Source organism: Haemaphysalis longicornis, unplaced genomic scaffold (assembly GCF_048455015.1).
Source record: "Haemaphysalis longicornis isolate Haplotype H1 unplaced genomic scaffold, Haemaphysalis longicornis Haplotype H1 scaffold_8, whole genome shotgun sequence".
Classification (NCBI taxonomy): Eukaryota; Metazoa; Arthropoda; class Arachnida; order Ixodida; family Ixodidae; genus Haemaphysalis; species Haemaphysalis longicornis.
The window spans coordinates 138,640,951-138,665,097 of record NW_027526445.1 but is presented as its reverse complement, the minus strand read 5'-3'; the positions used below and the strand labels follow the sequence as shown (position 1 = coordinate 138,665,097).

At 48.5% G+C, this 24,147-nt stretch overlaps 2 protein-coding genes across 3 annotated transcripts in view; one reads left to right on the top strand and one right to left on the bottom strand.

The window, feature by feature from the left end:
* The window catches only part of LOC144149940 (beta-1,4-glucuronyltransferase 1-like), a 279,455-nt gene that overhangs the window by 55,467 nt on the left and 199,841 nt on the right, over positions 1–24,147 (bottom strand). The gene's annotated exons all lie outside the window — the stretch shown is intronic.
* On the top strand, positions 12,975–23,164 carry LOC144149992 (uncharacterized). Its single transcript, XM_077681755.1, has 3 exons — positions 12,975–13,360; positions 17,762–17,941; positions 22,971–23,164. Exons 1-3 carry the CDS (start codon positions 13,141–13,143, stop codon positions 23,027–23,029), a joined length of 459 nt encoding a protein of 152 aa, XP_077537881.1. The 5' UTR covers positions 12,975–13,140; the 3' UTR covers positions 23,030–23,164.

Here is a 24,147-nt window from a genome sequence, read left to right as displayed (position 1 = left end):
GGTGGTTGAAATTAATCCGGAGCCCTCCCCTATACGGCGTGCCTCATCGCCTGCGTTGCGTCGGCGCGTTAAACTCTGCAATCAATAAACAAGATGCTGCAGTTTAGTGCACCGTTTGGAGTGCCCCTCTGTCAATCGCGTTTTCCTTCGGAGATGTGTACGCAAACCAATGACCCGGAACCAGCTTCGCTGGTTGATCCACCAGTCGAGGAAGGTTGCGGCCCACCAATTTTTATCGTGCTAACTCCTAGCTCTATCCAGTATTCCCGGTGCATCAAGACTCCTAAACACCGCGTCCATTCGCAATGCGCGGCATTCTTATGTTACCACAGGACAAAGTAAACTGCCAATGTTTTTAAGTTAACGCTACCGTTGTCATAGTTCGCAATACTTTCAAGTTCAAACTTTAAAAATCCGGCATCCAGAACCGAGAGGAGACACCACTCAAAGAAAACTCTCTACTTACCGAAACCAGGCGTATATAACAACAAGCACTGCCTGCGACAACAACACAGGAGCGGCGCAGCGACTCAAAGCGCGTAAGCCCGCAACTAATTTCGAGCTTAACGGGGCCGACACAGCTCGCGAGGATTAAACGGCGTGTGCGGGGCTTGACAAGGGACGGATCAGCGGAGTCCAGAGGCGGCTTCGTGCAGTGTGCGTCCTTTCCCTCCTCCGAGCTTCCAGACACCCCATCCTTCTAGTCTTGGGCCATCACTTTTTTTCTCCTGTTTCCCAAGGCAAGAGTGATTACGAAAGGGCGGAAACGTCGGGCTAAGCCTTTGCAGGAGGGGCTCGCTCGAGCATCACAAATTTAAGCGGTAAGTCCCAATACCGCTTCGCTCCTCTTCAAAGTTGTTCTTTTCATCTGCACGTTTCGTTCGAGGCAGTTTCCTGAGCAGAGAACGAAGCCACTACTGCACCGTCTTGTTTTGATGACATAGAGAGGGAGCGGGGCAGACACATCACAAAACTTCCCTCATTCCGAAGCAGAAAAAAAAACGACAACGAATTAACTCCCGTGAAAAGGGATCGTCTGTTTACCGAACGTATACACGGTTGTGTGTTTGCGCACGCGTGATTTCATTAACTGCTGAAGAACGTCCTGGAAATCCGGGCGTGCTTTATTGGGTGTCCATTTTGCGCGCTCTTCTGGCGCGAGGACCTGCATTGCAGCACGGTTGTGCTTGAGAGCACCGCCCCTGTCGGAACTTGCCTTTATTTTCTTGTCAAAGGCCTCCTTTTTCTTCGGGTTTTGCCTTATCCTGCTAGCGACTCATTGAACGTGCTCACTAGAGCTTAGTTTGGCACGACCCATTTCTATTTTCGATGAGTTAGGTCGTACGGAGATATACTGGTTTTTCATTGAAATTGAGAACTGATACCCCCCTCTATCTCGATGACTACATAGGTATGCGTTTCGTCATCATCACCGTTTCAAGTATATTTGCGTGAATCATATTACACGAGGGCATAAAAGAAATAAAATACTTGCGATGTCGCCGGGAGTGTGATGAGTGAAATTGAAACAAGCCCCACCGAAATGTCTGGCTACGGCGGCTAAACGTCTCATACTTCTTTTCACCGCATTATGTTTACTGCTCTGCTATTTAAACTGCATGTTTAGGACAAAAAAAAAGCTTTGTAATGCCGTAATGCTTTGTAATGCCGAAAAATACTTGAAAGCTCTTCTCGCGGCAACCTGCAATTAAAAGAGGGCTGAAATACTTGTATCTCGGAACTCGACAACCCAGTCGAAAAACACAACAGAAAAATACGACAGAATGATCCTGTGAGGGAATGGGACATCCTGTAGTCTGTAGTAAACCCTGTCCTGTAGTCTGTAGTAAATCCTGTCCTGTATTCTGTAGTAAATCCTGTTCTGTATTCTGTAGTAAATCCTGTCCTGTAGTCTGTAGTTAATCCTGTCCTGTAGTCTGTCGTAAATCCTGTCCTGTAGTCTGTAGTATATCCTACCCTGTAGTCTGTAGTAAATCCTGTTCTGTAGTCTGTAGTAAATCCTGTCATGTCTGTTTTCGTAGTAAATCCTGTCATGTCTCCAATTTCAACTAGTTTGGCATAAGAAATTTACTTCCCGTGATGTTTTTTTCTATTAATTACCTGAAGTATGCAGGATATGCATAACAATTTCAATAAAAATATGACCAACAAACATAAGCATTTGGAGTCATTCTTGCCTTTCTGGTACAAGCTTGAAATTGTTTTCAGGGAATAACTGATTTCAGAAAGCTGTACCAAAAGGCATTTAAGCAATGCAACTAGTGGTACATTCATGCATGCAATAAAAAAGTTTGATGTTACGCAGACTGCACATGCCTGATCACAGTCCGAAAAAAAAAGCAGTTTGCGGTGCTTATCCATTTTATTCTCCTCTTTTTACAACACTGTTCCTGGGCACTAACGGGGCTTCACTTTTTGTCATGGAGAGGTTTTACTGCCCTCTTATGTTGCTGTTACACCAAACAAATAATTTTTATTTCATTGCCAAATATAAAAACAAAATGTGGCGCGTTATTTGTATGCTCCATGATCGTGCTGACTTGGAAACGGTCAGAACTATAATTTCTTTTAGTACAAAACAGCTTTCATCCGCACGTCATGCGAAACTGCGCCTGCTGCAAATTCACGGGAACCTGGACGCTGGTACACGCCGGACACGGAAACTCGTGGATCCAGCAGCCGCTGGAACGTAACGCTGGAACACGCCCGAGACCACGCCGTCTCTAGCGAATAGCGTGGCCGATGCTCGCGCTCTGCCTTTTTTTTAATAGCCGTGTAATTGCAAACCCGCGTAGCTGTTAACAAGAAATACAGAAGTCATTCCTTCAGGGAAACCTCAGTAGCGCTACAAAATTTAGGCAGACTCATTTGGGCACTTTTCAGCTGATTTGGCCGGGCTTCGGAAGCAGGGCCAAATCGCGTCCCATCATCGCGTTCCGTCAATGACGCTCAACCTGTTCATAAAAGCAAATTTATTCTCCCAGATAGAAAAAAAATATTAAACGAGCATCGACAATAACCGTTCGAAAATTCGTTCCTTATATTAGTTAGGGACATTAAAACACAAGTGAACAAATATTTTTTTTACACTGCAAAACATGAGAGAACATGAGAAAATTAAAATGGAAAGTCAATCTTTAGCTGGAATGCTTGCCTTCGTGAACCTTGTTCCGTTGCATTCGCACAGCAAGGCGTGGAAGGGTATCCTGTGGCGAAAAGCGCACGTCTCTGTGGTGCTGCACTATCTTGAAGAGTACGCACACACGATACCTGCCGAAGTCACGCAGGGATCGTTGCAAGTTCAGTCGATTGTCGAAGCACATCGCACGTATTTCAAATCACGCTGCCTGCGAGATTCGTCGCATTCACTCACATTAAAGTGCCAATTATCCCAAGCACCCCGGTTAGTCGTCGCTGGAGGAGTCGTCACATCGAGATGCTTGAAATCCGGACCACTGATCTTGCTTTTACCACAGCTTCCGAAGCTTCAAATGTTGCTGCTGACACTCCGCGGAGACATAAGATGCACGTTTTTAAAAAAAGTTAAGCCTAACTTCAACTAGGCAAAGCGCCGATGTGAAATGTGAACGAGCCACTGGGCCACGCAGCCACCGCAAATTTTGACCGGGAGACGAAAAGCAGGATGGAACAAAGCAGGAGGGAACAAAGGAAGGGTAAGGAGGGAACCGGCCGATCACGAGAAGTTGTTTCGCGACCCCTCCTGACCCCTCTCGATTCTTCGTATTGTGGTCTCCCCGTCCCGCGAGTTCTGTCGCGCCGCGACATGCCTTCAGTGGTGACGATGCTTCCCCGAACTTCTTCCAGAGGGCCGGGCTAGAGGGAAGGCGCGCGTTTTCTTTCTTTCTACATTTATTTTTTTAACACATCTCGGCAATGCAGCGAGTTCACTGGCGCCGTTTCTTTTTTTTTTTCACACAGGTAGCGGCAACTGGTTCGCTGTTTTTAAAATCTTAATTTAACTATTTCGCTTGATTGGACACATCTTTCGCGTTAAAATAAACAAATTGCTCGCTAAAAAAACAAAACAAAACAACAGCACGCAGATTGAAACAATGGGGCTCTCAAAGACACCCAGAAATACATGTCAGAATGTGCACTGCAATTATTACACCACGTCTTCAAAAAGCACATCTTGCTTGTTTTTTATGCGTCCGTTTTGCCGAGGGGCTACCCTTGTTGCCTGATTCTTTTATCAAACATTGTCCACAGTACAATATATGCAATTGCAATTCACTCGAAGAACCCGAGGAATTTTCGAAGTTCTCTAGTATCCATTTTTTTAATTGTGGGGCTACGCTTAGATGTTCCAACATTAGTGCGATGTGCTAAGTTGCGTTGTTAATTGCAAATTTGTAGCGAAGGTTTTTTCCAACACGGCCGGAATGCTAATGGCCGCAATGCAACAAACGTTCATTACAACAGACGCTTGCAATGCAATTGAACGAGATGACCGTCACTCGCACGCAGCATTGTTTCCGTGCAGCGCACGCTAAAAAGTGGGATTTTGCTGCACCGCACGGGCCGCAAACACCAAGTTTCGGAGCATCTGCGTCGATCGCGGCGCTGGAATACAACCAGTCCACCCCTTAACCGGCGCGCGGCATTCCCGTGTCCAGCCAAGCAGCGGCACCACACCATCCCGTACTATCCCGTTCGTACTATCCCCTTCGCATTGGCTAAAGCCCTGTCCCCAAAGGCAATGTCCCCATGTTATTCGATGCTCTCCAGCAACCTCCCCGCGTTGCTGTCGTTCAGCGCGGCGTTTTCCTATGTATTCCGTTCTTTCCGGGCTATTCCATCGCTCTCCTAATGCTGGAAAACGCGGGGTTTTCCGACAGGGTAAGCAAGAAATTTTGTAGCAATGCTGAACGGTCTGCCATGTGACACTTTCGCAATGGATCTAAACTTCTCTTTCACACTATAAAAATCTGCAGGGACTACAAAATGATCTGTCGCATGGCAGATAATAATGGTAATTACGGAATGCTGAATGTAGTGGCTGAAGGACAGTCTGTGGGCCAACAGAAGTTTGTGTAGTGCCTACAGGGTGTTGCACAAAAACTGTAGTACAACAGAAATGTCTCATGCGACAGAAATTTTGTGGTTCTATTACAAAGGTTTTTGTAGTGGGGACTGCAGAATGTCGGTCGCATGATAGATATGTCTGTTGTACTACATAAATTTCTGTCGTACGACAGACATTCTGTCATCATTCTGCAGAGATTCCTGTCTCACAACAGACCATCCTGCATTCCCAACAGAAATTTCTGTTGTGCGACAGAAATGCCTGTCGTACGGCAGATTTTCTGTAGTTGTACTACAGAAATTTCTGTCGCACGACAGGCCACCCTGTAGTCCCAACAGAAATTCCTGTCGTGCGACAGAAATGCCTGTCGTACGACACATTTTCTGTAGTTGTACTACAGAACTTCCTGTCGCACGACAGACCATCCTGTAGTCTCAACAGAAATCCCTGTCGTGCGACAGAAATTTCTGTCGTGCGACAGAAATTTCTGTTGTGCGACAGAAATTCCTGTTGTGTTTTTCGACTGGGAAAGACAATAATGTTCATCAAACCGTCATCCGGATAGTGATCTACCGGAGACCAATGATATCGGAAGAAGCTTTTTTTTCCAGAAGTGAACATAGACAGGCCGATATGGAAGATCCAGATTTAGAGTTTCATTAGTTCTGTGAGCGCAGACGTCATCGTTGCTATATAACTGTTACTCGAATGGTCAATCCCACGTAGCAATTCATCATCAGTATGTCACATGCGAGGACCACACAATCTTCTTCGTCCATTATCGTGGCGCCTTCCCCTGAAGAAAGTAAGTTGCAAATTCACAAATATGTAGACGACGGTTTCAGGGTCAAAAATTGTATAGAGACCCTCCATTTATAAACACACGTTATGGTAACATCCTTATCATTATTATCAGCAACACCATCACACACGGTCCATTCGTGTGCACTATAAGAAGGCCTCTCCCAAAGGACTCAAACCACTTCTGTCGCCGTCTTTTATAGTCCGTTTCTAGGCCACGATTGTGTAATGCTTATGACGAACGATATCAAAAAAGTGAGACAGGCGAGAACAACACTCGTTATTGTATTTCGTTGCGATGCTTTTTTTTCGGGATCAAGACCCATAATTTTGCAACATGACGGAGCATATATTGCTGCAGTCATTAGAAATAATTAACGTAGCTACACTAGAATGTAATGTACCTACATTAGAAGGAAATAAAATTGCGCAACAAGGACGGGACGACAGAAGAGGACACCACACAGCGCTGTGTGGTGTGTCCTCTTCTATCGTCCCGTCCTTGCAGCGCAATTTTATTTCGTCATGTCCGACCGACTAGCCCGTCAGAACGCTTCGATGTACATTAGAAATAATGTAGCCGTTAGATGAACTTATTTGGTTTATTTCGCTTTATCTTGCCTTTTTGGAGAGCAATAGAGAAACGAAGAAGAGAAAAGCGGTGGAGTACAGCTCCACACGGTTCAGAGGCCTCTTTCCAAGCTATGTTGCAGGATAAACAAAAAGCGAAACACAATGCCGTGTGCAGCATAGACGGGGACATCCGCAACGTATCTGCATTGCGGGCCATGCTACGGGGCCAAGTTCGCGCAACACAACAATCGCAGTCACCCGCCGCAGTGGCTCAGTGGCTAAGGCGCTGCGCTGCTGAGCACGAGGTCGCGGGTTCGATTCCCGGCCGCGGCGGTCGCTTTTCTGATGGAGGCGAGAAGCCAAAATGCCCGTGTGTACGAGATTTCGGCGCACGTTAAAGATCCCCAGGTGGACAAAATTAACCCGGAGCCCTCCACTACGACGCGCCTCATCGCCTGCGTTGCGTCGGCGCGTTAAACCTAAACCCTACAATCAATCAATCACACTTTTTCGAATTATTCCCGTCCCGGCTAAAAAGGAGTGACCTAGATCTGCAATAACATCATTATCACGTAACCAGCTCATAGCCGTGTTCGGAGGCCTAGACTGTTGGGCGATGAGACTGCCTTTGCGTCAGCTCAAAAACGGCGAGAAATTCCTTCCACCTGTGCCGACAACTATAGTTCATTCCACAAGCTAGGTGCAGCACTGTAAAGGCTACATTGTTGTCACCCTCAGGGCGCCTAACTCACTGCGAAGGGAGCGACAAAAGGCGCCGTGGCCCTGCGGTTCCGCTTGCCGAGAGGGGAGAAGGGAATGTCCTTTCAGGGCCCCCTTCACGGCGAGTTAGGCGCCCTCAGTGGGCGCACTGTTGACAACAATGTAGCCTCCACACTGCTGCACCTAGCTTGTGGTATGAACTATAGAAACCAATTTTATGCTGCAGGATCGCTTGAACATTGTGCCATTCAGGTAGAATCTTGATTGCTTAAAATTTTCCTTTTTTCCACTGAGTGTTGAGTTATGGATTGAACTCGATGGATGTCTGCGCAGACTTGGTGCTGAGCTATTTGAGAAAGAGTTACGTAATAATGTTTTTTGTTCAATTGTGCAGTTTTTTTTTTTTCGCTGAACATCTGTACTCGCTCCAGCTGTTTCTCAGAAACTGAGACAGTAGCATCTGCAAATTAAAAAAATTTTAAATAATAAGCACCGTACCCTGGAGAAGGCGTCGTCTGTCACGCAAAAGGCGTCGAACGAGAAGCGCGAAAGGGCGTACGTCCTACGTTGTCACAATAACCGACTCACGAGTGGGTACGTCTTACGAACTACCCCTTTTTACGAGCCTCAATCCGCTCCCGTCCTCTCGGCGTCCCCCGAGCTCGGTTTCAAAAGCCTAGATAACGGCGAGGGGTGCAACTGCAGGTTCATGACTGGAAAAAGAAGAGCATTATTCTCCAACGACACCCGCATTTGCAAAATTTGTTTTTTTTTTTTTTTTTTTCTGGATATAACTGGTTTCTGTGAATTCTTGAACCAATTCCACGTATGGCGTGCCTTGTAAATGCGTATACATCATTACCGGGAACCGGGAACTACGTTTCCCGGTAGGTGCCGATGAAGTATATACTGTTTTTACTGCTTTAGAACCAGCGCTTTCCCCGCAAACGGAAAATGCGGGTTCCCAAATGTGTAAGCAAATTTGCGTGCGCGCTTTACGAAACAAGCGCCACAGCTGGGCTTCTTGGAATAGGCGGATCCGCTCTCTGAGGAGGCTCCCTGTAATAAGCTGTGTCGGACGTTACCATTGAGCTCCGTTTCGGCCGAACTAGCAGTGCTAAACCCGGCCGGGAGTTGCGTTCATCGTTTCAGGAGCGGTCGCACAGTTAGTTTTGAAATAGTCGAAACGGCGCCCTTGTTGGGGTATTCTCTTTAAACGAGCCATGAGGAGAAAATACAACTTCGTTTAATCTGAAAGAACTAGGATTCAGTATCTCACTCAGCTCCATTACAGCCACAAAAGATGTTTTTTTAACGAATAAAAAGCAAGAAGTATTTAAAAACTTCCAAATTTTGCGCCACAGTGACGTGTTATGAGCAAGAATGACGCCATACCGGCCAACAATAAACCAATTTTCAGTGCGTTAACTGCACGTTAGCATTCAAGTGATACGGTCAAATGGAACTAGAGGCCCCATTACAGACGTCCAGTCATGTGTCGTCGCGACAGGCCAGTTAGGCGGCCGCCAATCGCGCAAACAAGGTTCCGTGACGTCATAGAAAAGTTGCGGGAAATTGGCTAGGGGGTCGCGACTGCTTCACACATTTTCTTTAATATCTCCGTTATTTTTTCGAAGATTGCGATAATATTGGTATCATTGTTATCGGGACTAAGCAGTCTTTCTAACAGACCCAACTTGTATTTTGTCTTCAAGGCTCCTTTAAGGGACAGCGCAAAAAAGACGAAGGACACAAAGGATGCACACGGACAAAGCGCTACTTATAACGCTTTTTCCTTGTGCATCCTTTCCGTCCTTCGTCTTTTTTTTTGTTTGCGCTATACATCGCTTAAGTATGATCGACCAACTTAACTATGATTGACCAACGACCACCCGAACAACGTACTTATTAGGGTTATTGACCGGCGAATGTTTTAACCTTGAATTTTCTTTTTGCACGCGGGGCACAGCAACTCCCGGGCTATGATGCACGTCCTGTAGTGAAGACAACCTCTGCCATCTGTAGCGCGCACTAGCAGCTGCACTACACATTCGTCCGTTTCGGGTAAGTCGAAGAGATAGCACTATCCGAGGACCAGAACAGAGCGGTCGACCCCGTGATCCGCAATTGTCTTCCGAAGGTAGAAGCCAGAACGTTTTCATTCGCAAGCTGAGTGGCCTTTGCTGCCGAAGGTCCATCGATCAGAACCATTGGCAATCAAGGGCGAACGTTGTGACCGCCTACACACCTTAAAGCGAACGTCAAGAACAAATCAAGTTGGGTTCGTTTAAAAGACTGCTATGTGACGATAACGACGACAACAATTTTATCACAAACCGAAGGCAAATAACCGATGTAATAAAGAAAACACATGAAGTAACGGCGACTCCCAAGCCCCTTTTTGGAGGTTGTTCAATGACGTCACAGAATCTTGTTTCTGCGATTGGCGGCCGACGACATAAGCCACCGCCATAGAACAAGACTGGGGTATTATAGTGGGGCCCCTACTTTCATTCGGTCGCGGGTTCGATTCCCGGCCGCGGCGGCCGCTTTTCTGGAGGAGGCGAAACGCAGAAACGCCCATGTGTACGAGATTTCGGCGTACGATAAAAATCCACAGGTGGTCGAAATGAGACCGCAGCCCTCCGCTACGGCGCGCCTCATCGCCTGCGTTGCGTCGGCGCGTTAAGCCCTACAATCAATCAGTACTTTCATTTGATCGTATCCGTTGAATGCTAACTTGCAGTTAACACACTGATGCAAATGGTTTTCAGATGACCCATATTACGTCACTCCTGCCAATATTGCGTCACTCTAGCGCAATTTAAAAGTTTGCCAATATTTCTTGTATTTTTTTTTTCGGGTGAAAGAAAACGTTTTTCGCGGCTGGAATGAACCTATAAGGGGGCTACCAAAGGCCAGTTCTTAAAAAGTCAACAAACCGAACCAGTTCGCCATTCCTCCGGCGTCTATAAGCATTTTCAGCCATTAGATCTTCAAGTGAATTTTATAGAAAACTCCGAGCACTCCGTCGTCAAAGTAACACCGTCTCCCAAAATACTGGGAACTATGTGCCGAAGTCCTCATCGCACTCCCGTGTGCCGACGAAGCTTGGCAAGTTTCGAGGACAGGGCGCCGATGACATTCCAAGTGACGAACATCCTGGATCACTCTTGCTAGCCACAGTGCCTCACTGCCTAGCGTTATACACTGCCTAGCGTTATACCAGCTGACAGCTTAAATTACCGGTCGCGGTCATCGAAACACCGAGCCCACGGCAGCGCAACACTACATTAGGATCAAATACCACGGGGATACAGCTTCAAACAAATTATATTCAAGCATAGTTTAGCTCCTCATCGCATAACATTGCCAACACTATAAAGTAATCATAGAACGGTGACAAGAAATATTACAAATAAGAATACTTAAGCGGCCATGAAGACAAAATACAAGTTTAGTTCATTAGAGACTGATTGTTTCCGATAACAATGACACCACTTTTATCGAAGAGTTGGGACAAATTATGGAGATATTGGGGAAAACCGATGATGCAATGGCTCTTCCCTTGCCACTTTCCGCCAACTTTTCTATGACGTCACAGAGTCCTGTTTGTGCGATTGGCGTCCGCCGAACAAAGCCATCCCTGAATCACATGACTGAAGGATTGTTGGGGACATCTAATTCCGTTTGATGGCATCCCTTGAAAGCTAACGCGCACTTAACACACTGGCAATTGTTTTCAACGCTGGTCCATATCAAGCCCCTCGTGTCCATAACACGTCATTGTAGCGCGAAATTTGAATGTGTTTCAATACTAATCGTGTTTTTCCTGTTAAGAAACATCTTTTGCAGCTGTAATGGAGCAGAGTGACGCCTAGTATTTTATTCGAATTAAAAAAACCTTGTTTTATCTTCATGGCCCTTCAAATAAACTATTCTTCCTAAACGATGCGTTCAACAGGTCGTACGTTTAAGTAAAGCTGTTACCTGAGGGTTTCGCAATAACCCGCCCGCATTGCATCATCTTGCGACGTGCGAGTCGTGAGGCACTCTTCACTGATTCGGCGTCGTATCGCGCGCGTTCAAAATCGCTATACTGCGGTACAACTAAAGAACCACAATTAAAGCTGCGCCTGCGCCTGATCATTGCAGCCGGGCGTTCCTCCGCGAGGCGCAAAGAGTGCGCATTAGTGCAAGTATTTTGAAGGTCACACGAGTCGTTGCTGCCATTGTTTGGGGCTCACTCTGCTTATACATTACTGCAGCGACGACAAGCAAAGTAGGTGAGGAGAAGCAGACGATGTCACGAATCAAGCGAAACCTCTTTTCAAAAAGCCCGCGCTCGCGTTGTCGTCACGAGTCCTGCGCTTCGGCGGAGTGATACTGTACATGAGCTATAGCCGTTGTTAGCTCGTATACCCGAGTATAGTAAGTAAATTTAGCACCGCCCTGTCTAGACGCGCCAGAAACGACGCAACCCAAGCGCCGTCAACGTGTACCTGCTTTTCCACCTGCCGACCTTACGGTCTGCGACTTTGCAGAAGAAGTATTCATGCGATGTGGGATTTTCGCAAACCACGATGGTTGCGAAACGGCAGCACAACAACAACAAAAAGAAGCCTACATCCTCGTGCCGCGGACTTCCAAAGAAGGTGACGACAGACAAGGGCGAACATTCCCCCAGTCCGCGCCCATAAGTTCCCATAGAATTTTCGGCTCCTCCGTGCCATACATGCACAGCAAGGGTAAAAAAGGAGGTCGGCCTGTCCAGAGGACGAAACCTTCGGCGTCATCCCCCCCCCCGGTATCATTTCAACGCTGTTTCAAAACAACCCCCACTTCGCTCGGCTGTCGCCCAACTCCTTTCAGCGTGAACTCGCGAAAGCGTGTCTTCATCGCATAGCGTATTCACAACCGCCGATACGCAACAGAGAGACAGAAAGGATACCGATAAATCACGATGACGGCTCCACGCAGAAAAGCAAGTGTTATGGGCAGCAGCGTTCTGGACTCAGTACAAGCAATGGGCTATGAACAAGACCCTTGCTGCAAATAAAAACGCAAGCTGTTTCACTTTCAGGAGGGGTTTTCGAACATAGCAAACGAATCCCGCCAGCACCATGGCAACTATAGTGCGCGGCATAGATAGACACAGGAAGCTAGGACGTCTACGTTGTTGCCTGTAAGGCGCCAATGCCGTAGGAAACAATGGCGACAATATCGGACACCACAGACATCACATCCGTCGCCTAGAGCCCGCGAAATTTAAACATGAGATTGACTCTCGCCTGAATCCAGACGTCATCAAAACAAATACAAAAATTGTGTCACTATGAAACCTCCTCTCCAGATATGAATGTCATACAGTGTTCTACGTCGAAGGTGAACGAGGTTGAGTCACCGGGATGACAGTTGCCGCATTCGGCACTAATCACGGCGCCATGCGACACGCGAGCCACGGCATTTCGTAGAGAAGATTCAAAAACACTCGCGTGGGGGAAGCTTCCATAACGACCTGGCGCATTCTCGTTTCCCAACCACGGGACGAGACAGAAAGACCCGCCGACATCCGAGAATGGGCGCGCACACACAGGTGCGTGAAAAACGACAGCGCCACACGGAAATAAGGCGCAACAGACGGAATAAAGGCAATGGCAGCGCTCACAAAGCGGGAGCGTGACCGCGAAATCGTGAAGGACCGCCCGCGGACCTACCAAAAGGACGCACAAAGTTGCCAAAAGAAGAGAAAAAGACATTATACGCCGAGCGAGAGAAAGTTCATCTTTGGGCCCCACTCAGCCACGGACGAGATTGACACAAGGCGAGTCCCATGGAGAAAGCCCCGATTATCCTCGCCACAAAGGCCAGGAAAGCGTGCTGAGGTGTACGGGAAATGAGAGGCCGGCGGACGGCCTTTGCCGTCGCGTCCCCCGAGCTAAGATCGCGGGACCCTCTTCCTGACGTGGACACAATGAATGGCCCTTCCATTACGAGCCGTCATTCGTCACGTGGCTGCAGCGAGACCGCGAGAAAGAATACCGGGCCCGGCTCAAGGAGGCTGCGGAGGGGGAAAACGTATAAGTGCAGGCCCGAACCGCGGCCCGGACACGCACCTCACTGGGACAGGCGCATCACAGGGGACCAGGATGAACATCGCACTAGCCGCCGCCCTGGTCGTCACCTCTCTAGTGGCAGGTACGTCAAACCTTGGTCCAACCTCGGATTATTCCTCGTCAAACCTTGTCAAAGCTTCCCTCACTCAGGTTAAACAATGCGTCTGACGTCCAGGAACTTCGCCTTCAACGATGCGTCAGACTAAAGCCATATCGTTTTTAAGGATGAGTCGAGGTAAAACCTCCGTTGATCCAAGGATTAATCCTTATCAAACCTTGTCAAATAGTCACTCACTGAGGCTTAAGCGATACGTCAGACCTTCCCGTTCTTCGGACTTTAAAGATACGTCAAACCTTCCGTCACTTTGGTTCTAATAATGAGTAAGCAATTCGGCAACATCGGCTTTGATGCTTGATTTTAGCAATGCAATAAAACTAGCGTTGTTTAAACGGAGAGCGCGAGGTTTTCTGCGATGCAGTATAAAAACATTGCCTTTGTCGGCTGCCCTCCACTCCTTACTACATCAGCTTTTAGAGTAGGTAACGCTTCATATATCGTTCTTCGTGCTGAAAAGACTATTGAAAATAAAAATGAACGTTTCTTTTCCGCATGCTTTGAAATTATGAAAATACATAAAACGTATAGGACGCATGGAAAATTTCGATTGCGTAGATTGGAGAGAACATATAAGTGGTGCGATAGATACACTCAGTCAAAAAGTCAGGCGATTTGTTGCACATTAACAATACAAGGAGATGTACATATCGGCAAGGATACCAGAAGCTCGACAGCACTGTCAGACGGTGCGAAATAGACGGCCGTTGAAAAGAAAAAAAGGAAGGTTCGAAATTTTCAATTGTTCTTCCGTTGCTTGCTCCTCGCTGAAATGTATTTTCACAAACTAACAATCTCATTCAAGCGAACCACCGTTCCGCGCGCACTGTGCCGCAATCCAGTACAGGCAGCGAGAAGCGTGGATTAGGGAATAACTCTATCCAGCAGACGGAATTCGGGCTATGGACAAGATGAGCTAGCGCCCTTGGGTCAGACACGTAATGTACAGTATAATATAAAATTTACCACCTCAGAACACACAGGTGCGAGAAGGAGAAAGCAGGCAGGCGCATGAAGGGATGAGATAACAACATTCACCCGGAGGGGTAGCAACCATAAACGTCTACTGTCTATCGACCAGTCTAGGGGAAACTACCCACGTGGAGCAAATTTCTCGCAGATTTCAAATTTATACCGCGCACGAACTTACTCCACCTGGGATTTCACCTGAACTGGGTGAATAAGACTCACCCTCAATTAGGGTTGTTGATCAGTTCGCTCTCGCGCTCATATCAGCTAGCCTAGACTCCTGGTTAGCTCAGTTGGTCCGGCGACTGGCCTAGACAAGCGGTGGTCCCGGACTCGAATCCTGGACAAGTACGAATTTTTCTTCAACTGCCAAGCTTATAAGAAAGCCATATGCGATCGCAGCCCTATTCTGCAGTTCGTTCCTAGCATTCTTTGTTAATGAATTTTCCCCCTCACGTCTTTTGTAAATGAATACAAACTAACTGCAGCATAGGCGATACTCGAGACGCCCAGCCATCTTCTCAGTGACCAAGGACAATGCTAGCCTCCCAATGTTATTGCGAAAATTTGAAATGAACCACTGAGCAGATCAGCTACTGTCCGTCGTCAGCGTCTGTGCACCCAAATCGGTTCCTAAAGTGCATGGCCCACGGCGCACAGAGCATTTAAGTAAAGTAATCGAGTTGAAGAAAAATGAACTGATGATTACGATACTCAGCGCGAACTGCAGTCTTCTCGTTCACCGCACATACCTTCTGCGTCTCCGGAAGTGATCGCGTGGACAGCGAACGCACGGCGGCGGCGCGCGCTACCCTGCTCTCATCTCGCACCGCGTCCCCGCCGCCGGCGACTATGTTGTTGCAAATTGTGTTTAAACCACCCGCGCAAATGTCATGTGGTTCGGATGGGCTCCGCAAGGAGTGACAGCGTCTGCCGAAAGTGTGAGGGGGAGGCAGCGAAAGAGATGGCGCCATAGCAGCGCGCGCCGCCCTCAACCGGACAATTCGACAGGCGCTCCGACAAGCGTCTCGTTCGGGCTCAGCGTACTGCCCTCTCCCGCACACTTTCGCCACATTTTACCCCGCAGTTTTCTTCCCGCCTTCGTACACTCGGTTAAGGCCGTCGCCAAACCCCAGTAGCGGCCGCCAAAGTGCTTGCGCACTAAGAATTAGAAAAATTGTGACCGGAGTTGGATTGATCCAGGCATACGAGTTGAGCGCAGATCCCCGAAGCCACTTGAGCTCGGTGGTTCTTACTCAGTAAAGCTGGGCCCATGAATACGTTCTTCCCTTGGACAAAGCCTGGTGAACCCCTTTCGAACGGGTGCCGATCTTCTCTTAACTTTCTCTTCAGAAAGCGGCTTTGATTTCTTTTGCCTGCACCCCTTATCACTGCTTTCTGTGTATGTATGTGCGGTGACAAATAAGCTTAATAAAGCGTTAACGTCCGCAAGCGATACACGCAGCTCCACGTACAGGTGCCGCCAAAAGTAATTGGAACACGGTGTCGTGAATTTACAAAAAATTCTCATTCCCGAAACTAATTGGCTGCATTGGCGTGCATTTAATGGAGTCCTCCCTAATAAAAAAAAAAGCTTACTGCAATCCGGTAGTGGCTGTGAAAAAGCAGTCCAACAAATATACTTCGTAATATTCCGAAATCCTTGTTCCAATTAGTTATGACGGCAGCTGTACAGTGACTGATGTTGGTTTACATATTGTAAGACCCAACGTAAATATAACCACAAGACTACATATTAAGGCAACAACACTGTAAGGCTGCCGACATTCCGTTTCCTAGTTCGTGCGCGCAGGGCCCTTCCGGCGCGATCCAAAACTTCAATTAACACCATATGAAACAGTAATTAAAGCGAAGGCCATTTAATGACCTCTCAAGGCGATCAATTTCCTAACTCGGTTGAGTCACAGGGGTAACCACGGCTAAACAGCGCTGACAAGGGTGGAACTTTGGAAATAGATTTGGAGGTAGTACTTTGGGGACTAGTACATTGGAGGTAGCGTTGATCTGGGTAGAAGTTTGCAGTGTAGCCCAGTTGGGATACACCAAAATCCGATGGCACAAAGTAAGATTTCTAGTACAGTCAAACCTCGATATATCGAACACGGGTATATCGAATTATTGCCTATATCGAACACTTTCTATATCACGCGGGAAATTACATGCATGTTTAATTTTTTATTTCGAACTGGGACGGACATTAAATGGGTATATCGAACTCCGCCACCCCAGACTGCCCAGGCCGCTCGCGCTCTGTTGACAGGTGGCGGACTATCCCGCAGTACCCTCGAGGATAGCGGTGGCGCGATGGGCGTTCCCGACTGCTGCGTATCGGTTGCACCGAAGATCAATTAGACGGTGCAAAAGAAGAATGCGAGCTTGAAGAAACCTGGGCCAGCTGGAGCTCTTTGTTGGGGCTGAGCCACGAAGCATGTGCATTGATGACTTAGTTGGCGGTGACGACAGCACCGGTACGACGGCGGAGTTGGCGGGTGTTGAGATCCTAGCGGATATTACTTCTGAGAGCAGAAACGAAGGCGCTGCTGAGGTTGTACCCGCAAGCGGCGATAGTGCCCCGCTCCCGACCTCGACCGAGGCTTCAGCGGTTGTGGCCCTACCGCACCGCTACTGCAGCGCTATAAAAGGCACCGGCATGTCGCTTTTGGAACGTTTGGACTACGTTGAGGAAGTCGTGTATAACACGCCAGGCTACCCTGCTGCAGTACTTTAAGCCAGAAGAATAAATACTTTGAAGCACCAAGTCAGTATTTACTGCACAATTCGTTCATTTATTGATTTGTACCAGTTTATGACGCGTTTTCTACGTGATTATATATATCGAATTCTGGTTATATCGAACTATTTCGCGGGCACCGCGCTGTTCGATATATCGAGGTTTCACTGTATTCCATTGACAGGTTTTAAAGAAATTACACTCTCGGATACTAACCAGGCTAGCTATGGATGCGTTCACCTTTGTACGAACAATGTTTGCGAAACGAACGCCCAAGTCCCCCACCTGAACATGACCTGACTACCGAGCTGCAGTATTCGCAGTACCCTCCCTATAAATCGGTGACAAATATAGGGGACATTATTGTGGATACAAGAGGGGAGTCAGACATCGGACCCAAGACACCTGCCTCCCCTGAATCACGCTAAAGCAGCGGCCATTCGCGGGGGCATCGATGGCCGCCCGTCAACGTATCCCATGTACGCAAGCGACCATCGACAAGTCAGAAATGCTCCGTCAAAGTCAGTCGCCGCTGCTTTCACCACAACAGAAGCTGGGAAGCGAGCATTCGTTTTTTCCCGCCATCCGTGGACTGTAATCTCAACAGGAAGTGGTGACCCCGCCCCCTCCCTTTTTTTTTCGTTCAGGCAGCCAAGCGCAGGGCATGAAAGGAGGCCAGCAGCAGACATACGTGTTTCCGCAAGCCAGCATGAAGGGAGGCTTCGTGAACGGCGGCGGTGGCTTCTTCGGCGGCGGAGGAGCCAAAGGAGGAGGAATGAAGGGCGGCCCCTTCGTTCCGATGATACCGCAGCAGCAGCAGCAGCCTTGTAAGTTACAAGCTCACCCAGAGAGACGTCTTCGTCTTGCTTCTTCCGGGGAAGCGTGTTTCCAAGCGCTTCGCTGCACAGAGCACTCACGTGACACGCGTGATGTCACTACACGCGCTATTCTTTTGAGCGCCAGCTAAAAGGAACCCACCTTTCAGGCTCTGTGGCCTCGATGTAGAGTGCCCGCGTGGGTTCGAGCCCCAGCATCCCCTTCTTAATCTTTTTTTTTAAATGCAGAGCATTTCTTTAACTCACGATGTCACCCGTTCTAGGCGTGCGTAGTAGTCCGCGTCGCTCGCAGGTGCGCCCTCTCGGCGCGATCGTGGCGTGATAAAGGCGGGTGTCGGCGAGGCTGGAACGCACTCATCGCCGCGCTCTCTCGTCAGCCCCGCTCCTCCTCGCCTACTCTCCGCTCGCATCGCGCGCTCTCTCCGCGGTCGGTTCGCGCCCAACAGGTGGGGGCGCGCGCGTCGCGGGATCAACAACATCTGTGGCGTGATCGTGACGTCAGCATCGCGCGCGCGTGGCGCGATCGTGGCGTGATAAAGGCGGGTGTCGGCGAGGCTGAAACGCACTCATCGCCGCGCTCTCTCGTCAGCAGTTGCCACAAGTGCAACAACATTAACGTAACGCAAACTACTTAACGTCGTGCGCCCCCGGAAATGCTCTGCATTTGATCGTGCCCCTCGCGAGGGGGATGTTTCTTTGCTAGGCATTCTACGCCACGTGCCACAGCGGTCGTGGCTTCTCAAACTTTTTTTTCATTGCTTAATTTTTTTTCTAAACTCAAGCCTATCTGTTGTTTTGCAGCAAAGCTCTCTAGCTTTACCAGCCAACGGTACTCCCAACGCGGCGGCGGCGGCGGGGGGGCGGGGCGGCGGAGGGTTTCACTCACGGAGCGCACTGTAGATGGCGCGGCGAATATACCCGAGCGTTCCCCGCGCGGAAGTGCCTGCTCGCCAGCGGCGGCATCGGCGGTACGGCTTTGTCGTCTGATTTAGCGACGGTTGTTCTGGGCCTGTTTTGGCACAGCTTCGCGTCCATTGCGCGCTGCCTTCGAACGCCTCATTAACTTGTTCGACAGACCCTCCAGGGTAACCGGGACCCGACGGAATTAAGTGGTTGTACGGCAAGGATAGGTTAAGGATTGGTTTGCGAAACAAAATGTGCATACCACATACAGACATCTGGCCGCTAGAGAAACGCTACCTTTTGCGCACTGCTTGCCACGAATGGGACTCCGTTTCCTAAATTGGTGAATTCCAATTTGGTTGCGTTTTAAGAGGTATTAGAAAATGCGAAAGGAGCAACTGGATCTGAGAAATAGCGATTATAAAAGTTCCATCAGCTTTCTCGCAATTTCCAAACATACTAAAGTAACTCGTTTAAATCGGTATAAATGGGAATCCCTAAGCCAACATACCAAATTGTTTCGGTGTCCGTGCTTGTGTCGCGCGGTGGTGTAGCCCAGAGCTAACACATCAGGATGGCTAGGTTCCGCTGTCTCACCCTTCGAAAGACGCTCCTCTCCGTTTTCTTTCTCCCAATTCACGGCCGGGCTACAGCGGCGGCGTCCGCCGCTCTTTAGCCCGGTCGTGGCCGACGCTGCTGCTGCGTTCGGGATGCCAGCCCCGCGAATACCTGCTAACGGCTGGCAGAATCTCTGGTTTCACTGTTTGTAGAGCCACGTGGGTGAATTCAAGTGGCGTCGCATGGGTGATTGTTGTGGGTGTCGTTTAAATATTTGCTTTCCGACCACCTTCACAGTATGGATTGGAGACATTTTTTTGTTAATAATAGCGATTTGGTATGTTTTAGGTAGCTTTAGGTTTTGGGCGCAGCCAATGACGACGTTTAATTGCCGTTCTGCATCGCGCAAGCAGACACGTGGGTGCTCTGTGCAGCGAAGCGTTTGGAAATACGCTTCCGCGAAGCAGCCATTTTGTTGTTGCGCTGTGCAGGTAGCCCTATAATAGTCATTCAGGACTATATATACAACACTCGCGATCTTTGGGTGCTACTTTCACCACCCATCTGCACTACCTTTGCGGTAAAACGGCAGGGTTGTACTACCCGTCAATGACAAAGGTAACGCAATACACCTAGTTAATACGCATTCGACAGGCTCCAATCACTGCGCAAGCGCAACACAGTCCGCAACATGCCTGTACCTCTTGAGACTAGTTGGTCGCCATTTTTCGTGTAGTCGTCGTCTTCCAGCACCAGCAACCCCTGGTTAAATAAAGTTTTATCTCTCCCCCTCCCTCTTCCCCCTTACTCTCTCACTTAAAAAAGCACCAGCGAAGCGAAGCAAAAAGTACAGGATACCGCTCAACTTTTTTGATATGAACAACAAATAAAACATGAAAATCACACAATGCGTCATAACCCGCTCACGTCTCTCCCGATTAGTGTTAAGATTTCAGTTCCGCAGGCATCCGGGGCACACGTGCTTTCCGCTAAATGTTACTGTTACGCAAGCTGCCTCGGTGGCGGCAGCTCCGAAGCGGTCAGTGGCGTCATTACCATTTAACATGTATAAAAAATAATCCCTTAGCAACGCAATTCACGCCGGCGCCATGTGTGCAGGCTCTGTAACAACAAAATGGTTCCTCAATCTCCCACGGGCGTACCACATGCCCGGAGAGGTGCGCTGGAAACAAAATTAAGGCCCCTTTCTTCAGAGAATGACGGTGCAAAACGCGAACCTTTCAACCATAAAGTCAGTCAAAGCCAAAGTCCAAAATCTACTCTTCCAAAGTCTAAAATCCAAACTGCCAAAATCCAAAGCCAAAGCCGTTCAAAGAAAACGTCCAATCCCACACCACCAAATTCCATCGGCAAACCATGACTTCGTGTAGCGCCAACAAAACGACAGAGGACACAGGGAGGCGACGGGCACAAGCGCTTGTGCCCGTCGCCTCCCTGTTTCCTCTGTCGTTTCGTTGGCGCTGCATGAAGTCATGGATTACCTCTACCGACCAGCCCAAACCCAAACTCTAATAAGCTATAGGCAAAGCCCAACCATGCTTACAAAACGTATTTCATGATCATCATCATCATCATCTCCACCGGTAACCGTGTGCCCTTCAAAGCTGTATTTTTCGTAGTACAAGAGGTTCGTCAGGTGTGCGACGACATTCCATTGCAATGTTATGTGGTGTATGATTGATGTATCCATTGTGAAACCAATTGTGTAGAGTTGGCTTACCTCAAGTGTGTTTTACTCGGATGTAGACGCCATCAGTAACGTTTAGCAACCTTCGTTTTAAAAACACCCAACGCCGGTCTACATGATGATCATGATTTCAGGTTTAATGGCGCAAGGCCGACAAAGGCAAAAAGCGCCAACGCCGGTCTGCATTCTAATCGGCAACGATGACGACACAGCGCAAACCCTAAACAAGCGCTCACCCGCGTTCAATGGACGTTTTTCGAGAGCTGTAACTGCGCGCGCGCGGAGGCGCTTCCGTTATGTTGCGGGAGGGGAAGAAATTGGCACACACGTCGGGCTCAAATTTAAACAGGCATTCCGGTGGCCGCTCCCAAAGCATTTTCGCTGCCATCAGGCAGCGCGCCACTAGCTCTGAGAAACGTGCGGAAATTCGTCAGCAGCGTTCGCAGGGTAACAGCAGCCTCGCGCACGAAGTTTGAAAAGCATGCCAAGCGAGCCTGTTGTGCAGTTACCGTGGGCGCGCTCCGTGGTTACGTAGCAATAGGGCACAACGGCACCACTGACAGCTGTGACCAAAACTTTAAAGCCATATACAATTTTGCTGTAAGAAGCTTTGACCGAGGTCATGGACGACGAAAAACTGGTACGAATGGGGAAATTCAATTGAACCCGCACAATCCCTGAACTACACAGGTGTACAGGTGTACAAGTCTCTGCGTGTATACACAGGTCATAGACGACGAAAAACTGATACGAATGGGGAAATTCAATTGAACCCGCACAATCCCTGAACTACACAGGTGTACAGGTGTACAAGTTTCTGTGTGTATACACAGGTCATAGACGACGAAAAACTGATACGAATGGGAAAATTCAATTGAACCCGCACAATCCCTGAACTACACAGTTGTACAGGTGTACAAGTCTCTGTGTGTATACACAGGGCATAGACGACGAAAAACTGATACGAATGGGAAAATTCAATTTAACCCGCACAATCCCTGAACTACACAGCTGTACAAGTGTACAAGTCTCTGTGTGTATACGCGCAGTTACTATCGTACTGCCGACAGCCGCTTCGCCACTTGTAACCACGAAAAATGTCTCTGAGAAATTCGGAAGACGGCGAGGGGGGTGGCTCGAGGACGTCAAGCAACTTCTGTTGATGGCCCTGCTCGTGCTCTTGTAGCTATATCTCAAAACAGGCAGAACAAACTTGGAGACCGAAACTTCGAAGAAGTTTTTATAACCGGTTACTGCACGGAGCAAAAAGAGTTAAGCCGCCCTTACGGAGCCCTACGGTGACATGTTTCGTACAGATTAATAAGCTAGATCTCCTATCGCTCTTGTGAGCGCAATTTCACTTTGCCATGAAAATTACTCTCATGAAGAGGGCCCCGTTGTGCGCTACCCAATATGCTTCAAGTCTTATACGGTGCCGCCTCCCGTGATCGCACCCTCCTGCTTCCTAGGTTGTTCGAGATCTAAGGTGCCACTTATGCGGCTGATGTTTTGGTTCATTGGAGTGTTTTAGCAGACCGTCTCTTCCGTCGTGTACATAGTTACCGTGTTTAGCGGGACCCGACTGCACCTGCGCGCGCGGAAGGGCGAGGAGGCACACCCCTCCGTGAAAGAATGCACGGGCATGGCTAGGGCTGGCCCGCGGAACTAATCACCCACCGCGACGGATGCCCAAGTGCCCAGACGGGTCCCGCTCAACACGGTAACTACGTACAACACGGAGCACACGGAGTGCTAAAACTCCCTATTTTGGTGGACATCTTGTACACAACAGAGTAAAGTCGGTAATTAATAGGGTGAGTGTGAAGTAATCATGTCTTGTTTCCCTTGCAGGGCAGTTTCCAATACCGATGCAGCAGATGCAGCAGGCGCAGCAGCCATATTTTGGCTGAATCACCAGCAAACGTTCGTCGTAGATGCTTTATCAAATGGTGCAGTGCGTAAGGTAAATAAAAAGTGGACATTCGCTGGCCGTTCCTGCGATGATTGTCTTTTCGTTATAATAAAGGACCACTGTTTCGTCATTTTATGACCGAAATGAATTTAATCCCTGCTTGATTAGCCCGTTAGGAACGTAGTGCTTTTTTTTTATTTGTTTAAGGTGAATTTGGAAAAGGTGGAAAGGGGGCTTTTTAAAGTCGCTACTTTTTAGTAAAACGCAAGTATTCTTGGAGGGACACTATGAAAACTGTAACATATTGGGCCCAACCATTTCTTCGAAGTAAACTTCCGGCTGCGAAACCTACGTCCTGATTGCTTTGCCGTCACTCGCAAGTCAAGCAAAAAACAAAGCAAGAACGATCCCAACGTGCTGCTTGCTTCGGTTGCACCACTTTAGTGCGAGGAATCAAGGGCACCGATTTGCAGAAAAGCCGGCGGTTAATCCCGTAGGGCCACCTCGCTGCGGCCACTGCAACCCCGAGATCGAAAGCGCTGCCCCAGCAGATGGCGTGCGTGCAAGCCGGAGCAAAAAGTTCTGCACGCTCGCGAGTGCCGTACAAATAAAACAGTGTTGTGTCCCGACAATTACGTCATTACGTAACCCAAGAGATTTCCGACTCACATTTTCGACACCGTAAAAATACTATCGCCTAAGAGCACACATGAGAAGAGCGGTAAAAGGTAAAGCAATGCGTTCGAGATAGGAACATGCATGCGCTACGCAAACGCCTTGTAAAACACGGCGTTTTCGGAACCGAAACTGCAAAAAAAGCACACCATTACAGGCAGCCGGACGTGACGTAGTTAACGGAACGGAAGCGAGCGCACCGGTGCGGGCGGCAGCTCGCAGCAGCCTCGATGCGCGTGGGATTTGCGCGTTTGGGATTGGCACTTCTGTGTCAAGAACTTTGTCAGTGATGGGCGCAAGTGTGTTTCTTCGAGGCACAATATTTGTGGTTTGGGATTGGAGAGGGTGTCATGAATACCATCAAGATTTCTTAACAACCGCCTACAATTCCAGTGCATAACATTTCGAGCAGCCATGAAAATCAGCAAATGAGAAAATGAA

Excerpts from the sequence above, each read along its gene's own strand:
- LOC144149992 (XM_077681755.1), top strand. The coding sequence starts at position 13,141 with ATGGCCCTTCCATTACGAGCCGTCATTCGTCACGTGGCTGCAGCGAGA. Across the intron at positions 13,361-17,761 it reads CGTCACCTCTCTAGTGGCAG|GCAGCCAAGCGCAGGGCATG; the intron begins GTACGTCAAACC and ends TTTTTCGTTCAG. Across the intron at positions 17,942-22,970 it reads GCAGCAGCAGCAGCAGCCTT|GGCAGTTTCCAATACCGATG; the intron begins GTAAGTTACAAG and ends TTTCCCTTGCAG.